At 38.0% G+C, this 18,804-nt stretch overlaps 4 protein-coding genes across 4 annotated transcripts; 1 reads left to right on the top strand and 3 right to left on the bottom strand.

The window, feature by feature from the left end:
• The first annotated feature begins 128 nt into the window (after positions 1 to 128).
• Positions 129 to 2,821, top strand: LOC147278235 (uncharacterized). The gene is made up of 2 exons (XM_086251380.1): positions 129 to 1,095; positions 2,374 to 2,821. Exon 1 carries the CDS (start codon positions 696 to 698, stop codon positions 1,077 to 1,079), a length of 384 nt encoding a protein of 127 aa, XP_086107506.1. The 5' UTR covers positions 129 to 695; the 3' UTR covers positions 1,080 to 1,095; positions 2,374 to 2,821.
• A 959-nt stretch (positions 2,822 to 3,780) lies between these two features.
• Positions 3,781 to 8,356, bottom strand: LOC147278234 (flavodoxin family protein / radical SAM domain-containing protein). The gene is made up of 8 exons (XM_086250700.1): positions 7,300 to 8,356; positions 7,106 to 7,221; positions 6,184 to 6,359; positions 5,628 to 5,818; positions 5,444 to 5,530; positions 4,550 to 4,707; positions 4,257 to 4,467; positions 3,781 to 4,170 (listed from the first exon to the last, which is right to left on the bottom strand). The coding sequence occupies exons 1-8, from the start codon at positions 8,164 to 8,166 to the stop codon at positions 4,030 to 4,032; spliced, it is 1,947 nt and encodes a 648-aa protein (XP_086106826.1). The 5' UTR covers positions 8,167 to 8,356; the 3' UTR covers positions 3,781 to 4,029.
• Positions 8,357 to 8,750: 394 nt separating this feature from the next.
• On the bottom strand, positions 8,751 to 13,753 carry LOC147278233 (S-adenosyl-L-methionine-dependent methyltransferases superfamily protein). Its single transcript, XM_086249566.1, has 8 exons — positions 12,069 to 13,753; positions 11,812 to 11,961; positions 11,094 to 11,364; positions 10,893 to 10,985; positions 10,273 to 10,447; positions 9,801 to 10,043; positions 9,482 to 9,676; positions 8,751 to 9,292 (listed from the first exon to the last, which is right to left on the bottom strand). The coding sequence occupies exons 1-8, from the start codon at positions 12,894 to 12,896 to the stop codon at positions 9,094 to 9,096; spliced, it is 2,154 nt and encodes a 717-aa protein (XP_086105692.1). The 5' UTR covers positions 12,897 to 13,753; the 3' UTR covers positions 8,751 to 9,093.
• A 242-nt stretch (positions 13,754 to 13,995) lies between these two features.
• On the bottom strand, positions 13,996 to 18,048 carry LOC147278232 (methyltransferase, putative (DUF21)). Its single transcript, XM_086249567.1, has 12 exons — positions 17,762 to 18,048; positions 17,054 to 17,130; positions 16,893 to 16,976; positions 16,682 to 16,795; positions 16,440 to 16,526; positions 16,086 to 16,225; positions 15,895 to 15,982; positions 15,741 to 15,814; positions 15,402 to 15,571; positions 14,748 to 14,977; positions 14,596 to 14,642; positions 13,996 to 14,345 (listed from the first exon to the last, which is right to left on the bottom strand). Exons 1-12 carry the CDS (start codon positions 17,937 to 17,939, stop codon positions 14,141 to 14,143), a joined length of 1,494 nt encoding a protein of 497 aa, XP_086105693.1. The 5' UTR covers positions 17,940 to 18,048; the 3' UTR covers positions 13,996 to 14,140.
• Positions 18,049 to 18,804: the final 756 nt, after the last annotated feature.

Genomic DNA, 18,804 nt, shown 5'->3' with positions numbered 1-18,804 from the left:
GACCCTAACCATGGTAACATGGTATGGTTACCCTCGATCAGCAACCCCATATGTGATATAGCATGCCCATTTTTCTTAAGGGGCTGGCTCACTACTGAGAAGTGCTGAGGTTTTTATTTTCTCACACCGCCTTTCAACCTCATTTACTCCTCCTTGTCTTTTATTATTTTATAGCTTCTTTATTTAGGGATGAATGGGATAAAAATAGACCAAAGAGAAGGAAAATATTGCTATTTTAGTGGCTTTTGAGCTTTTAAGTATATTTGTTTATTTTATTCAATAGGAGGTCGATTTTTATTGGGTCTTGCCGTCTTGGATATATCATATATATAAGAGAGAGAGAGAGAGAGAGAGAGAGAGAGAGAGAGAGAGAGAGAGAGAGAGAGGTTTTTAATGGGATTTCCAGAATCTGGATGTTGGTCAAAGATATGAGTCCAGTAGCTGCTTACTGAGACTAGAGAGAGAGAGAAGAGAGAGAGGAGAGAGAAAGAGAGGTAGTGATGAAAAAAATTAAAGAATGGTCTTTTGGGATTCAATAGGAGAGAGGCAAAGGGATTCAAGATTTGATTTTTAATTATTTTTGGCGGTGTGTGTATGATTTTCTCTCCTCAGATTTGGTGTAAAGTTTGTGTCTTGGAAACATATAATATCAAAAGCTTTGATTATTTGATAGAGAAACATAAAACAAGATCGATATGGGTAAGAAGAAGCCTCAAAAAACGAAGGAACTTTCAGTAGCAATAGCAGAAGCTTCATCAACAGGAGATGAAACCCAGCAGCAACAATCACAGCCTCAGCCTCTGACCCCAAGAAAGAGAGGAAGACCTCGCAAGATCATTGAGAAAACTGAAGAACCACAAATAGAAGAAGCTGCAGCAGCTGAAGATGTTAAAGAAAGTCAGCCCAAAAAAGCCAAAGCCAGTGAGGATGAAGATGAAGAAGATCAACAACAAGAGCAGCAGCAAAAGCTAAAAGAAGAAGGACCATCATCAGTGTCTGTGAGAGTTGCTGCTAAAAAGGAAGAGCAACCTTCAAGAAGTAGAGCTAGACGGAAAAGCAAACCCAGAAAGAGTAGTTAAATTAGTAACTTTCATGGTAATTTATTTTTACCTTTCCTCTTCTACGTTACATCTGGCAGTTAATTGAATTAATCAAAGAATCAGAAAAAGGGAAGATCTCAAAGATGTTACCTTTTTTGTTGTTCCTTCATTTTGTAGCTTCTGGGTTTTCATTATTTCACTCTCTTTTCTTATTCAAAACACATGAAAAGAGAAAGAAGACTTATTAGCTTTTGCATTTGATTGCTTGCAGCCACTGCTTATATCATCATCATCATCATCCTTCATATCATTTGTGATTTGTCTAAGTATGAAAAAAAATATAAGTAAATAAGATGTTACACACATATATATATATATATATATGGGTTAGTTAAATATTTTTATATTAAGCAGTAGTTTTGAATTATTTGTTAGACAGATGGAAGTAGATTTGTTGTGTTTTAGAGTTTAGTTGATTGATGAAATATAGCTGGCTATATTGTAGAGTTTAGTTCACCTTCTTTTGATATATTTTTTTTGGTGGCTTATGAATTTCATTTATTATATGTATATTGAGGATTGAAGCATAAGAATTGTGTGTGTTATTGATCGAGTTACTATTCTAAAAGGAGTGGAAAAGAAAAAATAGAAAGAGAGTAAAGTAAATACAAGGGGAAAAAGAAGGAACAATGAATGGGGAGTGAGAAATAGTTTTTGGAGGGCTTTCAGAAAGAAGAAGATTGCAATCTGGAGGTGGGGAAGATCAAAACCGGAATCGTATTCTTGCTGAGTTTGCAGCTCTGAGCAATTGCGAGGAGGAGACAGTAGCAGACTAGTAGTAGATGCCAAGTGCCAAGTCGCTTCATATGGGACGTGACAGTCACGTTCCAATTAAGAAACAGAAAAAAAAAAAAAAAACCACCCCCAAGCTACTACTGTATATAGATTATAGAGGGAGAGAATCAGAGATAGGTAGCCGCCCAAGTAAGCCAATAAGTGGGTTTGATAGGGTAGAGGACGTGGCAGTAAGGGGTTTTATGGGCGCGTAAGGTGCCTCCTCCTCCACTCCTCTGTCTCATCTCTGAATGATGGACAAAGTCAAAAAAGGATGTAAGTATGTAACCATGGATGGAGGTAAAAAGACTTAAGGGCTTCATAAACAGACCCCACCACAATGAAACAGGAGGGACTTTTCAAGTTTTCAGTACACTAACATTAAATTATTTATTTATTTATTTTTAGCATGCATCATCGTGCATTATTTAATTGTCATTTTATTTGATATATTTTATTTTATTTATTAATCACTAATACGAAGAAATTTTGTTTTAAGGTTTGAGAAACTTGTGTTGGAGGAAGATGAGGATTACTGGGCAGGGCTCAAATGCGGTCCTTACATGCTTTATTTTTTTCGGATGGGGGCCCACTGTTCCTGCTTCCACTCGTCAACTTGCTTGTTGTTGTGCGGCCCACCTGAAAATCTCAGAGCAGCCACTGCCACTGCCACTGTTTGATTGAAGCTTGCAATGGGTTGTATGACACTTTCTACAAACAAAATTAAATTTGCGGAATGAGATGAGATCGTGGGCCTCTTTCTTCTTCTTTTCTTATTTACTTTTTAATATTAGGATCAAATGATTCACTTATTAATTTATACACAAGATCCTTTTCCTTTTCTCATCCAAATCCCCTCCCCTAAATTAGGAAAAACTCCTATGTAACAATTTTCTTTATATAAATACTTAAGAGGGCGGCAGAGCTCTCAAGTTTGATCCACAAAATGTGTAGTTCATTTTCATTTTATACTGTACTAATCGTTTGAATGTGTTTTTTTATGGATGTTACTTAAAAAAAAAAAAAAAACAATGGTTTGTAAAATTCTCAGGAATGGGAATATCTATCTGCAATTGACTCAAACCATGCGCATGAAATGGATTCACTGTTTGGGTAGGGGAGTAAGGGGTTGAATAAGACATCTCTTGTATGACATAATTTCCTTTGCCTAATAGTAATCATGATTCATGAATTATTATTTTAATGAACACCAAGAGACAAATAATAACGCCGGGGCGAAGTGGCTGTCTGGCTGACGTGTAAAGGTGTTAACGACAATTTCCGTATATAGAATGACCCGGGAAACGAGAAATACATATTTAGTAAGGAAGAAAACCGCAAGAATAACATAGCGAGTCTGGGACCATTGGCTCTATATTATATATTATATATTATTATATGAATAATATTATACTTATTACATTCTTATACCATATTTTTATATCATCTTATGTCATTATTTTATTGCACAAATTTTTTTTTTTTTTTGAGTCTTTTTATTTTATTTTTTAATATTCAATATATAAATATCATATAAATTTCTACATAAGATAGTATAAAATTACAATATAAAAATATAAAATATCTATCACTTTTGTTATTATATATATATACCTCGCTTGCTATCTATTAAGGATAATTATTATATAAATGGATGCTATTGCTGACAACACAAAAACCACATCCATCATTCCATTGCCTGCGATGGGGACCAAATTCGAGAAGTGATCAACCTCAGCTCTTTTATTGATCAGGAAATAAAAATTTCTCAGCTCTATTAAAACACAACACCCATTAAACAAGAAATTGGGAGGGGCAGTTGCACTAAAAAAGTAAAGAAAAAGGTAACATAATGTATTAAGCATCAGAAGATATTTTCCGACATATTTAGAAATTCTCTCTCTAATTAAGCAGTGAATTCAAATTTATAACTTCGCTGAAACATAAAGCATCACAGAGTACAATTTTCCCAAAAAACAAGGATGCAGAGGATAACTAGAATACAAGGACAGTAAACTATGCCTAAAACTTGTAATTTCAATAACTTGTGCCTATATCTGTGGTTATGTAGTGCAAAACACAGAAGTAAAATTACAATAAAATACAATAAAAAATGTTCCTAAGACTCCATATCATCAAATCTCTAATCTGGACGTCACTGCTTTGGTCTGTGACGTCGCTCCTTCTTGTAACGCGCCTGAATGGGATCAAATCCACCTTCCTCTGCCCCAAAAACAGCCCATGAAGGTGTGGCAGCCATATAATCCTTACTGTCAAAAGGTCTTCCAGAAGCCACCTGCATTTTCCATAAGAACAGTTAATGAATAAATATAATCAGCCCAAAAGGCACTCTAGGAGTATATAATTATCGGAGTCACAGACCAGATCATGAAACTTTTCGTAGTCTATCCATGTGAACCACTGGCCATTGATCTTGAACTTATCAGTTCTTGCCAGGAGGACACAACATGAGTGGACATGCTCACATGCAACCTCATACTCCCCGTGACTTTTCAAAGCCAAGGCCTCTGAAAAATCTTTAACATCAGCATGCCAGGGGACATTCTCCATTGTCAACTTTGATGTAGCAGACCTGTGAATAGATCGCTCTGATTATACAACTAGAGCTTTATAAAATGATAAACTACTTAGGAACCGAAAAATAGAAAACTTACGATCCACAATATGTAACTCCTTTGATTTCAACAAAATCAGGATTACCAATGCTAAAGATATTATAGTAAGCATCAATATCTTCTGTATTCCACCCTTTCACCAGAGTTAGGCGATAAACAGTTCGCTGATGTTTTTCCTTGAGAGCTTTCAAGGAATCCTGGAAATAAAAATTCAAGCATGCACATAAGTAACACCAGACATGCTAAATCATATCCGAGGAAACTGAATGGTGCCAATAAGAAATTTAGTAACTGTTTTATTGCTTTACTATTGAAACTCATACAGGATTTAGACTCTGATAGTAGGGTGCTAATGATTTCAATCCAAGGAGCCCCAAGAACCAGTTACATTAGCCAAATATTCTGAACCAGTTACATTAGCCAAATCCTTGGTAAATCACATTTGATATTTCAGGCATACAAAAAACTGAAATAAAAAAAATTGGACCCTCAAAGTATCAAGTGGATCAGTCAACGACAAATAGATGGATGCTATTTGTTTTGATGGGAAAAAAATTCTGATCTGGGCCTTTTCTACTTTGAACTGCGACTCTCTATTGAATGGAGAAAGTAAAATGCAGCAACAAGGGATTGCCAGACCAATACCCATTTTCATGGAAACAATGGCCTTCCCTCCCATGTTCAAACAACCTAACCTGCAGCTTACAATGGGTAGAGGCAGGTAGAAGCTAGCCAACTGTCATTTAAAATGTGCTGTTATCATCTATTGTCTTGAAATTGTTTGTGGAAAATAGATCTGGCAAGCAGATTTAGTAAGTTTCAGATACTTATAAGCCTTCTACTTATTACTTCATGAAGTACTATTCCATTTTTCATCCACACTTTTTCAGTTTTTATCATGAACAACAATCTTAAAGAACAAAGAGTACTTACAATGAATCGCTCCCAAAAATCCCCAAAAAGTGGCCTGTCAATTGCCTTCAAACTCTCTTTAGTTGCAGCATCCACACTTACATATAACTGAATGTGTCAAAGAAGTCAAAAAGGTGCACCATTCCCAAAGATACAAGGATAATGTGATGTAAAATTAGAGAACAAAAAACAGTAGCATACATACCTGCGTAATGGGTTTCAGACTTCTAATCTTTTCAGGAAACTGAGCATTTGTGACTAGAAAAGTAGAAATCCGTCTCCGATGAAGCTCACCTACTAGTACATTAATCTCTGGATACATGATAGGTTCACCAACAAGTGATAAGGCACAATGCCTGGGAGTGAGACCCTCTGTTAATCGCTCCAATGTAACACCTGCAGGAGAAGATTTTTCTTGTCAATAGACTAAGTGTATCAATAAACTAAGTTGAACACCTCGATCTTAATGGCAATCTGAATCCATGAAAAATTTCAAGGTCAAGTTGATATCATGATGTTTGATTTGTCCAGAAATTAGCGTATACACATGATCATAGTCACACACAAATTTCCAGTTGTTAACTGGTTTCTATCAACTACTGAAATAACAACTATGATGGTATAACAAAATCACCAGTACAAAGTCATTTCTATCTAGAAGTTCTTTCATTCAATTCATCACTGGTACCTGCAGGCTGGCGGAACTCGAAATACCTAAAGAATTATCCAAGTAAGTATTAAACAAAAAAAACAAAATTTACCAGGAACTCCTTTCATTTGCTTAATCATTTTTGTGTGCTGGTCTATGGCAGAATTCACAATCTCTAACGGATCATCCATCTTCCACTGCCAACTCTTTCCAACAGGATTTGTGTGATGTCTCCAACAGAAAACACATTTGTTAGCACATGCCAAACTAGGGGTTGCCTCCATGCACCTGTTTCATTTTAAAGTTGAAAAATTTAAACTGCTAGTTGAGGCGATATCACAGAAAACACATCAACAAATTCAAAATAAATGGAACTACGTAAAACATAGATATTTAACTTCATCAGCTATAGAAATACTGGTGATTCAAAATCACCACATAAAAACTGATATAATACAGATACAGTAACAAATCTATACATCAATGCTTTTAAAATTGAGGTATACAAGCATGGGACATTATGTTTCACTTTATGAAAAATTGATGTGCAAGCTAAATGATGAGCCAAAAGAAAGAAAATTATGTACATAAATACAGTATGTACAGTCACACAGACGTACACATACAGGGACGAAAGTGCAAAATCTGCCCCACATCTAGAAAACTTTCTTAAGCATGTTTCTTCTTCTCAAGGTTCCTTTCATCTAATTTGTTTCTTTTTCCGGGAAACAGCTTCGGAAGAACATGTCCAACTGATCATCATTGGGCTCATCATTTCCTCTCATTTCCAAATCCTCTCATGTTGGAATCAAATCTACTTTAAAATGTGGTCTTTTTTTAACGTTATGTGTTTCAATATTCTGCTTCAACAATTAGAATTCATTTTCAATGAATTGAACAGAACTCTTCTTTTATTTGGTTGCAAACTGTATGTTATGCAAAGTTGGTCCAATAAAACAGAAAATGAAAAAGCAGCAACAATTAAACACATGAAGCCGCCTTCGGATAAAAAAACACATAATAATTAAAGTTACCTATGGCTTTCTATGCCATAGAATGAGTGCTTGTAGCAACCTCCTCGGCCTCTAAGCTGTGACTTTGTCCATCTACAAATTTTGACACCGCTATGTGAACCAATAATTTTATACCCCTGCATTTTTATCAAAAATAAATTTAAAGCCCAAGTTCAGAATACAAACTCTAAAAGGCAAATATACACCAAGCTTACCTGCTTTTCTAAGCTCGCCCGAATGACTGGAGTGACCATCTCTTTTTTACCATTCACTGTCCCATTAGTCTTCGCCACTGTCACTGTCACTGTCCTCCTTGAAGGTCCTTTACCTGCAATATCCTCAAGATCAACAACCTCTGACTCCACACCCTCCTCCTCCTCCTCCTCCTCCTCATAGTCTGACCCATCAGAACACTCAGCTTCATCTTCATCACCAACCCCATTACTCAAAACCCAACCGTTTTCAGCCACACCACCATTCAAAAACCTCACCACCTTCCCACTCCAAGCCTCAAAGACCTTGTCTACATCCCCACCATCCACGTCACCTTCCCCGACCGGCAATATCTCCGAGGCGCCCAACGCCCTCATCCTTTTCGATAAGTCCCTTCCGACCGCATTGAACGTATCACCGTAGGCTCGGCTTCCGACACCAAAGACCGAAAATTTGCACTGCGAGAGCAACAGAGATCCCACTCGGAAGTCCTCGGCGCTCTCGGCGAGCCAATTGGAGAAGAACTTGGCGTTGGGAGGCGGCTTCCCATCGTCCCAGGTCGACGCGATGATTAGGACTAGGGTTTCCTTGGGGAGGTCCTCGGGCTCGTAGTGGTTGGGGTCCACGAGGTCGAAAGCGATGCCGTTGGAGGTTAGAAGATCGAGTAGACGCTGAGCTAGGGCTTTGGAGGTACCGGTTTGGGAGAAGAAGAAGAGCTTGCCATTGCGAGGTGATGAGCTAAGGTTAGGATTAGGGTTTACGGAGAGTTTGAGGTGTTTGAGGCGGCGAGATTTGTAGAAACAGTAGAACGTGGTGGCTGAGAGGAAGGCTAGGAGAGTGAGCCGTGCTGGGACTGAGGATATGGCCATGGCGGGAAATTAAATTTCTGGTTTTGCCCTTTTAGGAAAAGTGACCGAGTGTTGTTGTGCGCGTGACAGAGACGCGAAGAAGAGCTGAGTTCATGTCCGTGAGGACCGTGACCGTGAAAGACTGATTCACTGATTCAGAGCCGTGAAGACTGAGGAGGGAAAGAGGAGGCAGAAATGAGAAGACGGCGATTGCGTACGCGATGCAGTGGACTAAATTCAAATTGGAGTTTTACGTGGCCCAACAATATGAGTCTAAAACTTTGGGCTGGGAGCCTGGGAGGACTATTTGAACTCTCTTGGGCTATCCTTTGCCTTCATGGCCCAAAAATCTTGATTCTCCTTCCGGACAAAGGAAGCCCAAGCCCAAGCCATAATTTTGATTCTGAAACTTAGGAAGGGTTTAGGGAATATTGTCCCAAGATAATGATGATGCTTTAATTCCTAATACAATTGTTTCAAATGCTACTTTCACACTATTTCTAAAAGAATCCAATTCAGCCCTAGAAGATTATAATTGTGATGGTTGAGTATTTCACTGTCAACACATAGATTTCGACTCTCATTACTGTCAAACCCGAAAGAAATAAAAAAATTTTCATTCATTAGATAAGATTCTCATTACAGAATACACAAATCTATACAGAAAATAAGATAAAACCATGCTGAAAATGGTTATAAAATTGTCCATAATGTCTACTCTTGTAATGAAGTAATGAACTCATTCACTCAGCCTCATCCTTTACATCCAGTGCACCTCCATTAAAAGTGGTATATCAAATTAGTGTCCGATTGTCCGTGTTAACAAAATCGATCGATTAAACATGAAGCATCAGCAGAACAGTAAACATGGCTTTCATGATACAAGGAAACAGCAACTAGCAAGCAAGTCATACTGACATGACTTGTAAAGCTGCATGCATTGTCATTTTAAGGCCGCCACATGGTTTTCTGTGCGCACATGATACCCTCCTTTTCCTGAGCATAAGTCATCCGGATCTCCCAATGCAAACTCTTCACTATTCCATCCAAGGCATCCAGTATCTCAACTTTTTCGCGTATAATTGCCCAACCTCCAGGCCGTAACAAGCGATCCATCTCAACAACGATTGATACAGGTTGGTTACACCTACAAAAGTAGTATTCAAGATGTAAAGGATATGCACCATTGAAAAAGTAGCTGCAGATATCTTCCCAATTTGATTTGTTGGTTGTTATACATTATTGGAATGTCCAAATTTAGCAAATAAGAAATCACAGAAGCAGCAGAATGTCATTGTAAGAAGTAACAAAGCTCTAACAGGAGAAGTCGACTCACCTGTTCTTAAGCCGTGAAAACAGATGATCGGCATGCAAAAGGTCATATGACCTGGGATAAGTACTGAAAGACTCACACCAGTCGTGGTAGGTGCCAAAAAGGCCTCGTTCGAAAATGACCGGAAGCGTATCAGGTGCATGGACAAGGACCACATTCATTACCCAAACCTTTTGTTGCGAGAGGGCTGGAGCAAATCTGCACAAAGAACATTACTATTCAATTCACCAATCAACTTCAATGTATTTCTGTAGAAAAGGAAGATAGAGAGTGCATTGTCAACTATTTGAACAAGCACTATTTAGTTGTTTTCTTTACATACCCTCCATTGATGGATTTCATGTCCATTACATTTCGAACATTTGACCAGTCAATACCCATTCCGGTGAGATAGGATTTGTCAACAATAGCTTTCCAGTGCTTGGTGTCTGCAACAAATTTTTCTTTATCATCCAACCAATCAGGAAGTTTTTCGAGCCTCTTGGGCCAGTCTTCTGGCCACTCTGTCCCGCGCTGTTCAATAGCAGATGGAATGGTGTGCAAGCAAGTCTTCACAGGAACATACCTGTTTATGGAAAGTTGCAATCACCATGTAAAAGGGCAGAAAATCAAAACAGATAAGAGAGCCTTTGTAACGAAAGCTATTAACTATAGCGTAGAACCATTATGTCACACATATATGTTTTGTTGATTTAGACATTAACAAATTAACAAACCAGAAATGGAATACAGATGGATACATTATACTAGAGACCAGGAAGATAATATTGTAAAGCAAGTTCATTTGACCTTACCAGGCTGCATCTGGGTTTTCATTTTCCTTGCATAAAGGTGGATGTTTCTTCCTCCTCAACTCATATATATCATTCGAGTCCGGCTTCTGATATATTTTGACACCCACATCACTGACTTCATCAGTTTTATGAGCCAGAATATTCCAACAGATAGAAGCCGTCAATGTAGTCATGGCTAGAAGAAAAAAGAAAAGTGCCACATATTATTGATTATTCCATAATCAAAGAGCCTAATCAACCTCAGTACACAGCATGTTGAAATAGAAACTAATCCTGGGTTCACTTATTTTGTAAAGGCTTGAAAGCTATTTTACAACGCATACATCTGCATATGATATAGAGAGTAATTAGAGCCAGGCCATCCAGTCAATCCACACAAATGGACCATACCCTTGGAATAAAATAAGTTGAAGTTCCATAGAAATGAAACTTCCAATTTCTCAGCACAGGCACATTCTGGGTAAAAAACATACAATACCATAAAGCAAACAGATCTAGATGCACTAAGGAAATCACTCCTCGTGAAACTAGTATAAATAAAAATACATTCCAAGCAGATGGTCCACTGTTCCAGCTTTCAAACATCTCAAAAAAGTAAATAATTAATACATAGGACAAACCTTCTTCATTTTCAAAACTGTCATGTTTAGTTGACAAGATAAAGTATCCACCAGGCCTTAAAATCCTATTCATCTCTAGAAGATGCTTACCCCCTGCAAATGAAAGACTCATGAAAATGTGACTCATAGTAGGATTTGGAAATTCAAGAAAAAATAAAGAATGAAAGGAGGAAGAAATAAAGATAATAAACAAACGCAAACCATTTGAATGCCAAGGTATGGTGCACCCGCTACAGTGAATAGCATCAAAAACACCACTAGGAAAAGGTAGCCTTCTATTTCCAAAATGGCTAACTAAAGCAGGAAAACCACGCTCAAGGGTAACTTGAGCTAGGTCAACTAGGTCATCTTTCAAGCCCAATGCCACTGTTAATACATCCTTATCAAGGAGAGAAGCCCCAAAGGCGGAATCTGTACTTCCAATATCCAGCACTATGCGGATATTCTTTCCCCATTCGATGTCTGGTACCATCTATCAAATGAAACAAAATTCAAAATGCTATATATGGAAGGAATGACAGCATTAAAGTTACTATTAGTAGATAATTAGCATATATATATATATGTATGTATATCAGTATCTGTATAGGGTGGAGTTTAAACTTGCAGATTTCAGCAAGCAAATACAACTTTTTAATTGCTATCTGTAGATAGTCGTTGGTATCATAACTTCCCGCCTCTCACAATAGTAGGATGTAAGAAAATGGTAGACATAAAGCAATTAGACTTCTTTATACTAGAAATATGAGGTTTTCAAAGGTTCACCTCTAATTTCATAAATAAAGCACATGCTTAAAAGGGAATCTTCTATTAACCCCAATGTGCCCAATTATCATCATTTATTCCATGTTGGAATAAAAGAGGCATCATATAGATTCAACACAGCTCAAATTATGTTGAGACAATGAGGAAAACTCACCTCTTCAATGGACTCTAGATAGTGCAGAATTCCACCTCTAAGTTCAGATTGGTTTTGAGGAAAAGTAAGATATTCTCCAGACTCCATCATCCAAGTATGTTCCTTGATGAATGCAGCAAGTTTTGGATGTTCCACATTCTTATACAATATCTGCAAAACATGAGAAGTAACAAAATGAGAACATCAGAAGAATATTTTTACCTCTCAAAGTACTACAATTGAAGACAAGAAAACATCTTAAAACCCGACACACATACCTTTACTTTGCTCTCAGGCCAACAGACTGGAGAGCCATACCCATCAGGGGGAAGAGGTACAAGACACATTGGTGGTGTTCTCGGGCAACTCCTCTCTGTATGCCTATATTGCAGCCTTCCAGAGCTAGTTTCTATGTCAATACAAGGAATGTAATTATGCTTGCTCTTTGTGCTACATGATTTCCAGTGATAATGTGCTTTTGGATCAAACAATGGACCCTTAATCTTATTTCTCTTCTTTCCCCTTTCCTTCCATTGACCGCCATCATCTTCCAACTTCTCCTCGGATTCCTGATCCACTGACTCAATCAAATCACCTTCTCCTTCTGTGACCCCATTTGCTTCACCTTCACCATCCAAAGCTTCTTCCTTTCCATCGACTACTTCTGGTTCTTCATCCTCCTCTTCCTTTTCCTTTTCTGAATCTTCACTCTCAGATTCCTTAGACCCATGTTTTTGTTTCGGCACCTTTTCTGGTAACTTTTTCTTATCTTTCTCTTGTTTTCCATTTGCTACGTCTTTCTTGTCCTTCTTCTCAGATTTATGCTCATCCACAGACAAAGTCACTGACCCATTAACCTTTTTCTCATTCTCACCCTTATTAGAAGACTGTGTCCTTGGAATGTTTACCCTTGTGCTCCTTGATCCAGGAGGTTCCCCTATGTTGTCAAAGCTTTCTATTCGAGTGGTCACGGAAGAGGAAGAAGAAGAAAACATAGACCACACGAATAGAAAGCAGAGGCCTAAGATGGCCACCGCAGTCATTTTTATAAAGAAACCATATGGGCGTTTTGCTTGGCCTTGGCGGCCAAACCGAGCTATACCCATCTCTCTCACCCGCAATAAATGCTCTCTGTCTTTGAAGAAAGTAAACTAAACAAGAAAATCTAAACCCCCAATGAAAAACCCCGCCAAAGAAAGATAAAGTATAGACAGTAGTATGATTTTACTACAAAAACCAGAACTTAACAAATCTGAAGCAGGAGATAAGAGAGATCTAAGAGTATGTTTCTAAAAATAAAATTAAAAAAGCAAAGAGAAACTGAGAGTGCCCAAATGGGAAAGTCACTGTCTGGATCAAAGCAAAACAAAAAACAAATCCAGATACTACCTTTGAAAGAATTTATAATTTGAGGCAAACGGACAGATGAAACACCTAAAGAAAAGATTCATTTTTTTTCCTTCTGCTGAGAACTGAAGAGGAGCTATAAGCCTATAACTGGGTATGTTTAAGTAGAACCTACCAGACCGGATTGTGAATTGCTTTTAAGGAGTAGGAGAAATTTCTTTGTCACACCCAGGAAAAAAAAAAAAAAAAAGTGAAAAAGAGTTAACTGGGGAAGTGAGCATAGCTCGTAATCATGTATAGAGTAAGAAACTTTTGAAAATTTAGATCATAGATTTATGTTGGATTTACATGATTACGTTGTCTGGGACTCTGGGCATGGCTGATTAGGTAATGGGTTGTGTCACCTCGTATGGCTCAGGAATTGTTAAGGCATGTGGGACGCAGAGATAAGTAGATTAGTTTGTAACTTTGCATTTTGCATTTTGCAGCGAGCGCTATAAACGGAAAGGACCAGCAGCTGATTTTTCGGTTCGGGTTTCTGTCAAGGTTCGCTAGCGTGCAACTTTTTTTTTTTGGACGAAGTAAAATGTAATTTTTTTAGTTGACAAGATAAATTACAATAGTGCACTTGGCTAAACACTGAAGCACCTTTTTCAGGCCCATATACTTTTGAACCCATTACGCCTCTACTTGTAAGAGAGCACCTCCTGGATCACGGGCTTGCTGTTTACACTGTACAGAACTAGTCCCCGAAACACATCAATCAAAATTTGTTCCACGCCTTTCATTAATTTCCTTTTTGGTAATCACTTCATGTAGACTTCACATTCAAAAAATGAGAAAACAGAGATGTGTCTAACATCAAACATGGAGTATCTCTTTCTATTTAACTAGAGTACCATCGTTGTAGGAAGTCTTGGTTAATCTTAAGTGAGCTTTTAACTAAAATCTGACTTTTGTGCATCTACATTTGATTCAAATGAAGAACAAAGAATTACCAATCTCAACGATCCACAGACATGTCACCTTCTGAAGCTTGATGCGTTGTGGTATGTGAGCCTGTTGATATGGGAGTCACTTTAGCAGAGTCTTGATATTGAGTAGAACATGAATCTGTAGGGACTGATGACGTTGGTGGTGGGGTGTCGGTGACAGAGGACCCTTCAGCGGAAGGCTTTTCCTGAACTGCATGCATATTGACCTTAATCCTGCATGTTCAAGAAATATTCTCATTTTTCAACTCCAAAAGACAACTTTGATAGAGTTCACTTCCCAAAGTAGCAGGCATATCAAGGGACTAGGTGTTTATTCATTCATTTGCCAAGCAGGGAAATTTCAGAAATTTTGTTCTCCTGCGCACTAAGCAAGATAATGGACAAACCCATACCATGATGTGGCATTGATGATTTAAGAGAAGGTATTGTGCTAATATGTGCAGGTGAAAATAATTAAATTTACCTGTTGTGGATATTGACATACTCATCAGTTTCATCCAATATCTCTTCCTGGTATAAGCAAAAATTTAAAATTTGGATCAACATATGCAACAGATATGAATACAGGGATCTAAGTTCAGAATTTCCAGATAATACTCACAACAGCAGCATTACCTGAAGAAGTTCTTCGATGACATCCTCCATGGTAATTACTCCAACAACCTCTTCATTGGATGGGAACACTGGAATGGGTGCATTCTCAATGTCAAGAATGCAATATGAACAACCTCTGTGTCGTTTCTTAAAAGCGGGAGTAGTTGGTGGGCTTTTCTTAGTTTGTTGACCTCCATCACCATTGTCCAAAGCTATATGAGTAACAGCATTGGGGCCACCCACTTTTTCATCTGGTAATTTACAAAGAACACAAATTAGAGAGTTCAAAGGAAAGACATAATAGAAAGTGGCAGTGGTTCAGCCATAAATTATCACAATAAAGTAAAAAAAAAGTACATAATTTCATAAATCATATAGGACAGATCGAGCACATAACCCATTAACAAGCTCAGATGTAAGTTTACTACTATGAGTAAAATAAATAAAAATATAGTGAAATAATTTAAATATGAAGATTGAGATTTGAACCTCAAAATGAAAATAAACCAAATCAGCAAGAAGTTGCTATGACATCTGATAAAGTGTGTTGCTTTACCACCATTCCCAAAAGCTTTAACTATTAGGATGTGTGCCAACAATTGTTTTATACTCTAACAGCATCTATAAAGTAAAAATCCTACGACATTCTTTTGTTGCTGCTATGAATATCCACACCTTTCTTCAATGATGCCTCTGATCGGCCCTCTTGCTTCTTACAGTTGTCCTTAATGCCATTCTTTAGTGTTTCCTTTTTCTCATTTAGATCCTTATAGACAACAGCAATGTGACTGTGACCCTTCTGAAATTCATTTAGCATATCATACAGAGGCATGTCTTCTGAAACCCTGTGGGACAAATGAAAAGGCAAGTCAAGAATAGTCAAGTGAGCCCAGCAAAAAAGAATGCATAGATGGTCAAACAAACTATCTCAGAAGCGTGAACCATCAAAATCAAAGACACTCATGTCTTATATCAGATGATAAAAGACCAAAAAATAATGAGAAACTATCCTACCGAGGAATTTTTCTTATTATCATTTTTCTCAGAGTAACTGCTTCTTCTGGATCAATCATCAACAGATTCTTAACCTGCAAATATATGAGATTGAACTAATAAGTTTTCACATGGTGCCACTTCATAGTTTATTAATAAAAAGAAATGAAATTACCAGAACAAGTCCGATTATATTTGTGGGATTCCCAAAATAAACAGGAACTCTACTATGACCCATTGCCATTATCGCATTCAATGTTTCCCTGTAGAAAGAAGGAGAGAGAGAGAGAGAGAGAGAGAGGTTTAGAAGGATGGAAGAATGCTTAAAATAAGATAGACAGAACAAACTGGAATCCACAAACCCACAAAGTAAGAGGTGCATCCAGATCAAGGGAAAATGCATTTGATATGGAAGTCATTGCATCTTTTGCAGTCTTTTCAGTCAATTCAAGTGCCCCAGCGATGATGGTAGTCTCATCATGTGTTAAATCCCCGCCTTTCCCAGCCTAAATAAAAAATCGTATGCATATGTCATATTTGATCAGAAAGCAGGAGAAGCTGGAGGACTTCCAGAGAGTTGAAACATGGGCTCAAACATAGATGTTTTAACAAATGTCATTAGTATAGTTCCTAGCAGAAACATATTGAATATGCGCAAGAGCAGATATGTAATGCCAAATGTGAACTTTCTATAAGATGGAGCTAAGTCGAGTTATATACCTCATTTCCATGAAAATCCACGAAAGTCTTTAGCTCTGCTCTCCTTAAAAGGGCAGCATGTCCCTTGCCTAACATCCGATCCAGAACCTGGTGATGGAGAGCATGTTTAGAAGAAAGAAAATAACATAATAGACTAAAATAACACAAAACATGCAGCTAAGTCAAATAACTCAAGTTGCATACCATGACTTACAAACATTTAAAGTCGTAGTATACATTATGTAAGTTCCACATTAAATCACCTTACTGATTGGATAAGAAACAGGGAGGAAAAGTATAAGAAGAACGTGCACAATTGGTGCCATTGTTGCCCCAACGGTCAAACCATAGCGAGTACAGACTGCTTGTGGCAATATCTGGAGCAGGGCATACAAAGAAATAGAAGTGAATATCTTTTGTATGCAGATACCTTCTTAAATTAACCACTCGTACAATGCTCTTATAATAACCTACCTCTCCAAACACCAGAATGAGAGTGACTGATACCACAATGGCTGCCCAAGGAGGCACAAGACTGTCCAAGAATATAGGAAGAGTCTAATATCAAAAGAACCATTGATTAGTGATAAAGCAGTAATAATTACCTAAATAAAGCCACAAAATCACATAGTTACCTCCATTGCTAAGGCGTTGCCAATTAAAAGTGTACAAAGTAGCAAATGCTGATTTTTCACCACCGGATAAATTTTAGCTGCCAAAATCAAAACAATTCATACCATTAGACATATTCATGCCTCACTCTTCTATTAAATTAGATTCAAACACATCCACATTTGTATTGTAGATCTACACAGCCATCCATTACTTAAGTCTTTGAGCAACTGCCCAACGCACTCTCTCACACAATTAAGAGCAACTGCCTAGCAGCAAAGTCAGCTTACAAACTCAATCAGTAGACCAGTCCCCAAATCAAAGACACGTTAACTTCCCTTATTCGGGCAATTCCTGCTGATAACCTATTTTGCTTAGTTTCCAATATCTTGAAAAATAAATTTGATTATTTTGAATCCAAAAACCGTTTTTAAAGCCACGTTGCAACTGCGCAAGCAGCAACATCTGTTACTTGATCAAGAATCAATACTACTAAAACCTCCCCCAATAAGTCCAACCCGAGCTAATTGCAGTGAATAACAACAACAACTTTCCAGTGAAACAGCTTCACAATCACCGTTTAACCCAGAACCGACGCGGATCATGGTCATGAGAAAGTGATAAAAAGAAGGCCCAAAGGAATCATGTACAGAAATTCATAATTGCGTCAGTAAAGTCAAAACAAGAGGCAAGAATGAGAAATTAAGGGCGAGTGAAATGAGAAAGAGTACCGGCGTGCTTGCGATCCTGAGGACGACCGGACTTCATGAGGACCTCGAGGTCGACGAGGCCCAGAGACATGAGGCCCAGAGTGAGCCCAGCCATCATTCCGGCAAAGCAAACCAGCCCTATGATTATAAGCACGTACAACCAGAACTTCGTCCCACAACAGGTCAGTTCCGCGGCCATCTCTGTCTCGATCGCTGGAGACGAGACCAAACTTTGTAGCCGTGCGGGTCTGTCTTTCTCGGTCTGGTCAGTGGTGCGTGGGATGATGGATCACTTTTTGGGTTTTTTTTTCCCCACTTCGATTCCCTCGACTTTATCACAAACCAAATTGACCACTTGTGCCAAAAACGTTTTACTTTCTACTCTCTTGAGCTGTGGGACCCACTTGCCTTTGGCCATTTCTGATTTGCAGTATACGCTTACGTTTGCATGCACATCGATGGAGTTTTTTTTCTGGTTAAATAATTTCGAATATAACTTGTACGCCGTCGATTCGAATATCGTAATTAGCTACATGCACCGGCAGCATCGCCACATTTGTCTTAGCTACAGCTAAAACTGATGATCCTCTCTATGCCACGAGTGCCTCCGGTCTTCGGCCATTTTCAACCGTCCCCAATGTTATTCGCTGGGTGTGGACCCTTGGTTACTACAAGACAAAAGAAAATGACCTACTACAATTTAATTTAATTGCAGTTAAAAGAATATTCTCTTATTCCGTTATTTTATAATTTATATTTTATACTACTTACCAGTAATCAGGAATTGCATTCGATCACTCCGTTTAACCGAATTAACCAAAAATAACCAACTTATTTAGTAATGTTTACTGGGATACCAAAGTTTCCTTTGTACTATATACCGCATCAAATATCTCTTTTTTTCGGGTGAATTTCGAAAGTTGTCCTTTTGCACGTTGCACGATTGAATTGCCCGATTATGAAAAAGAGTCGCACTCATGTAATAAGGCTTGAATTCACTGTATGGTCCCCAGGTACCTGCCTTGGTTATTATAGTTTGACTGAAAATCACTCTAGCACTAACT

Source organism: Dryas octopetala, chromosome 7 (assembly GCF_963921425.1).
Source record: "Dryas octopetala chromosome 7, drDryOcto1.1, whole genome shotgun sequence".
Classification (NCBI taxonomy): Eukaryota; Viridiplantae; Streptophyta; class Magnoliopsida; order Rosales; family Rosaceae; genus Dryas; species Dryas octopetala.
This window is presented reverse-complemented; position numbering and strand designations above follow the sequence as displayed.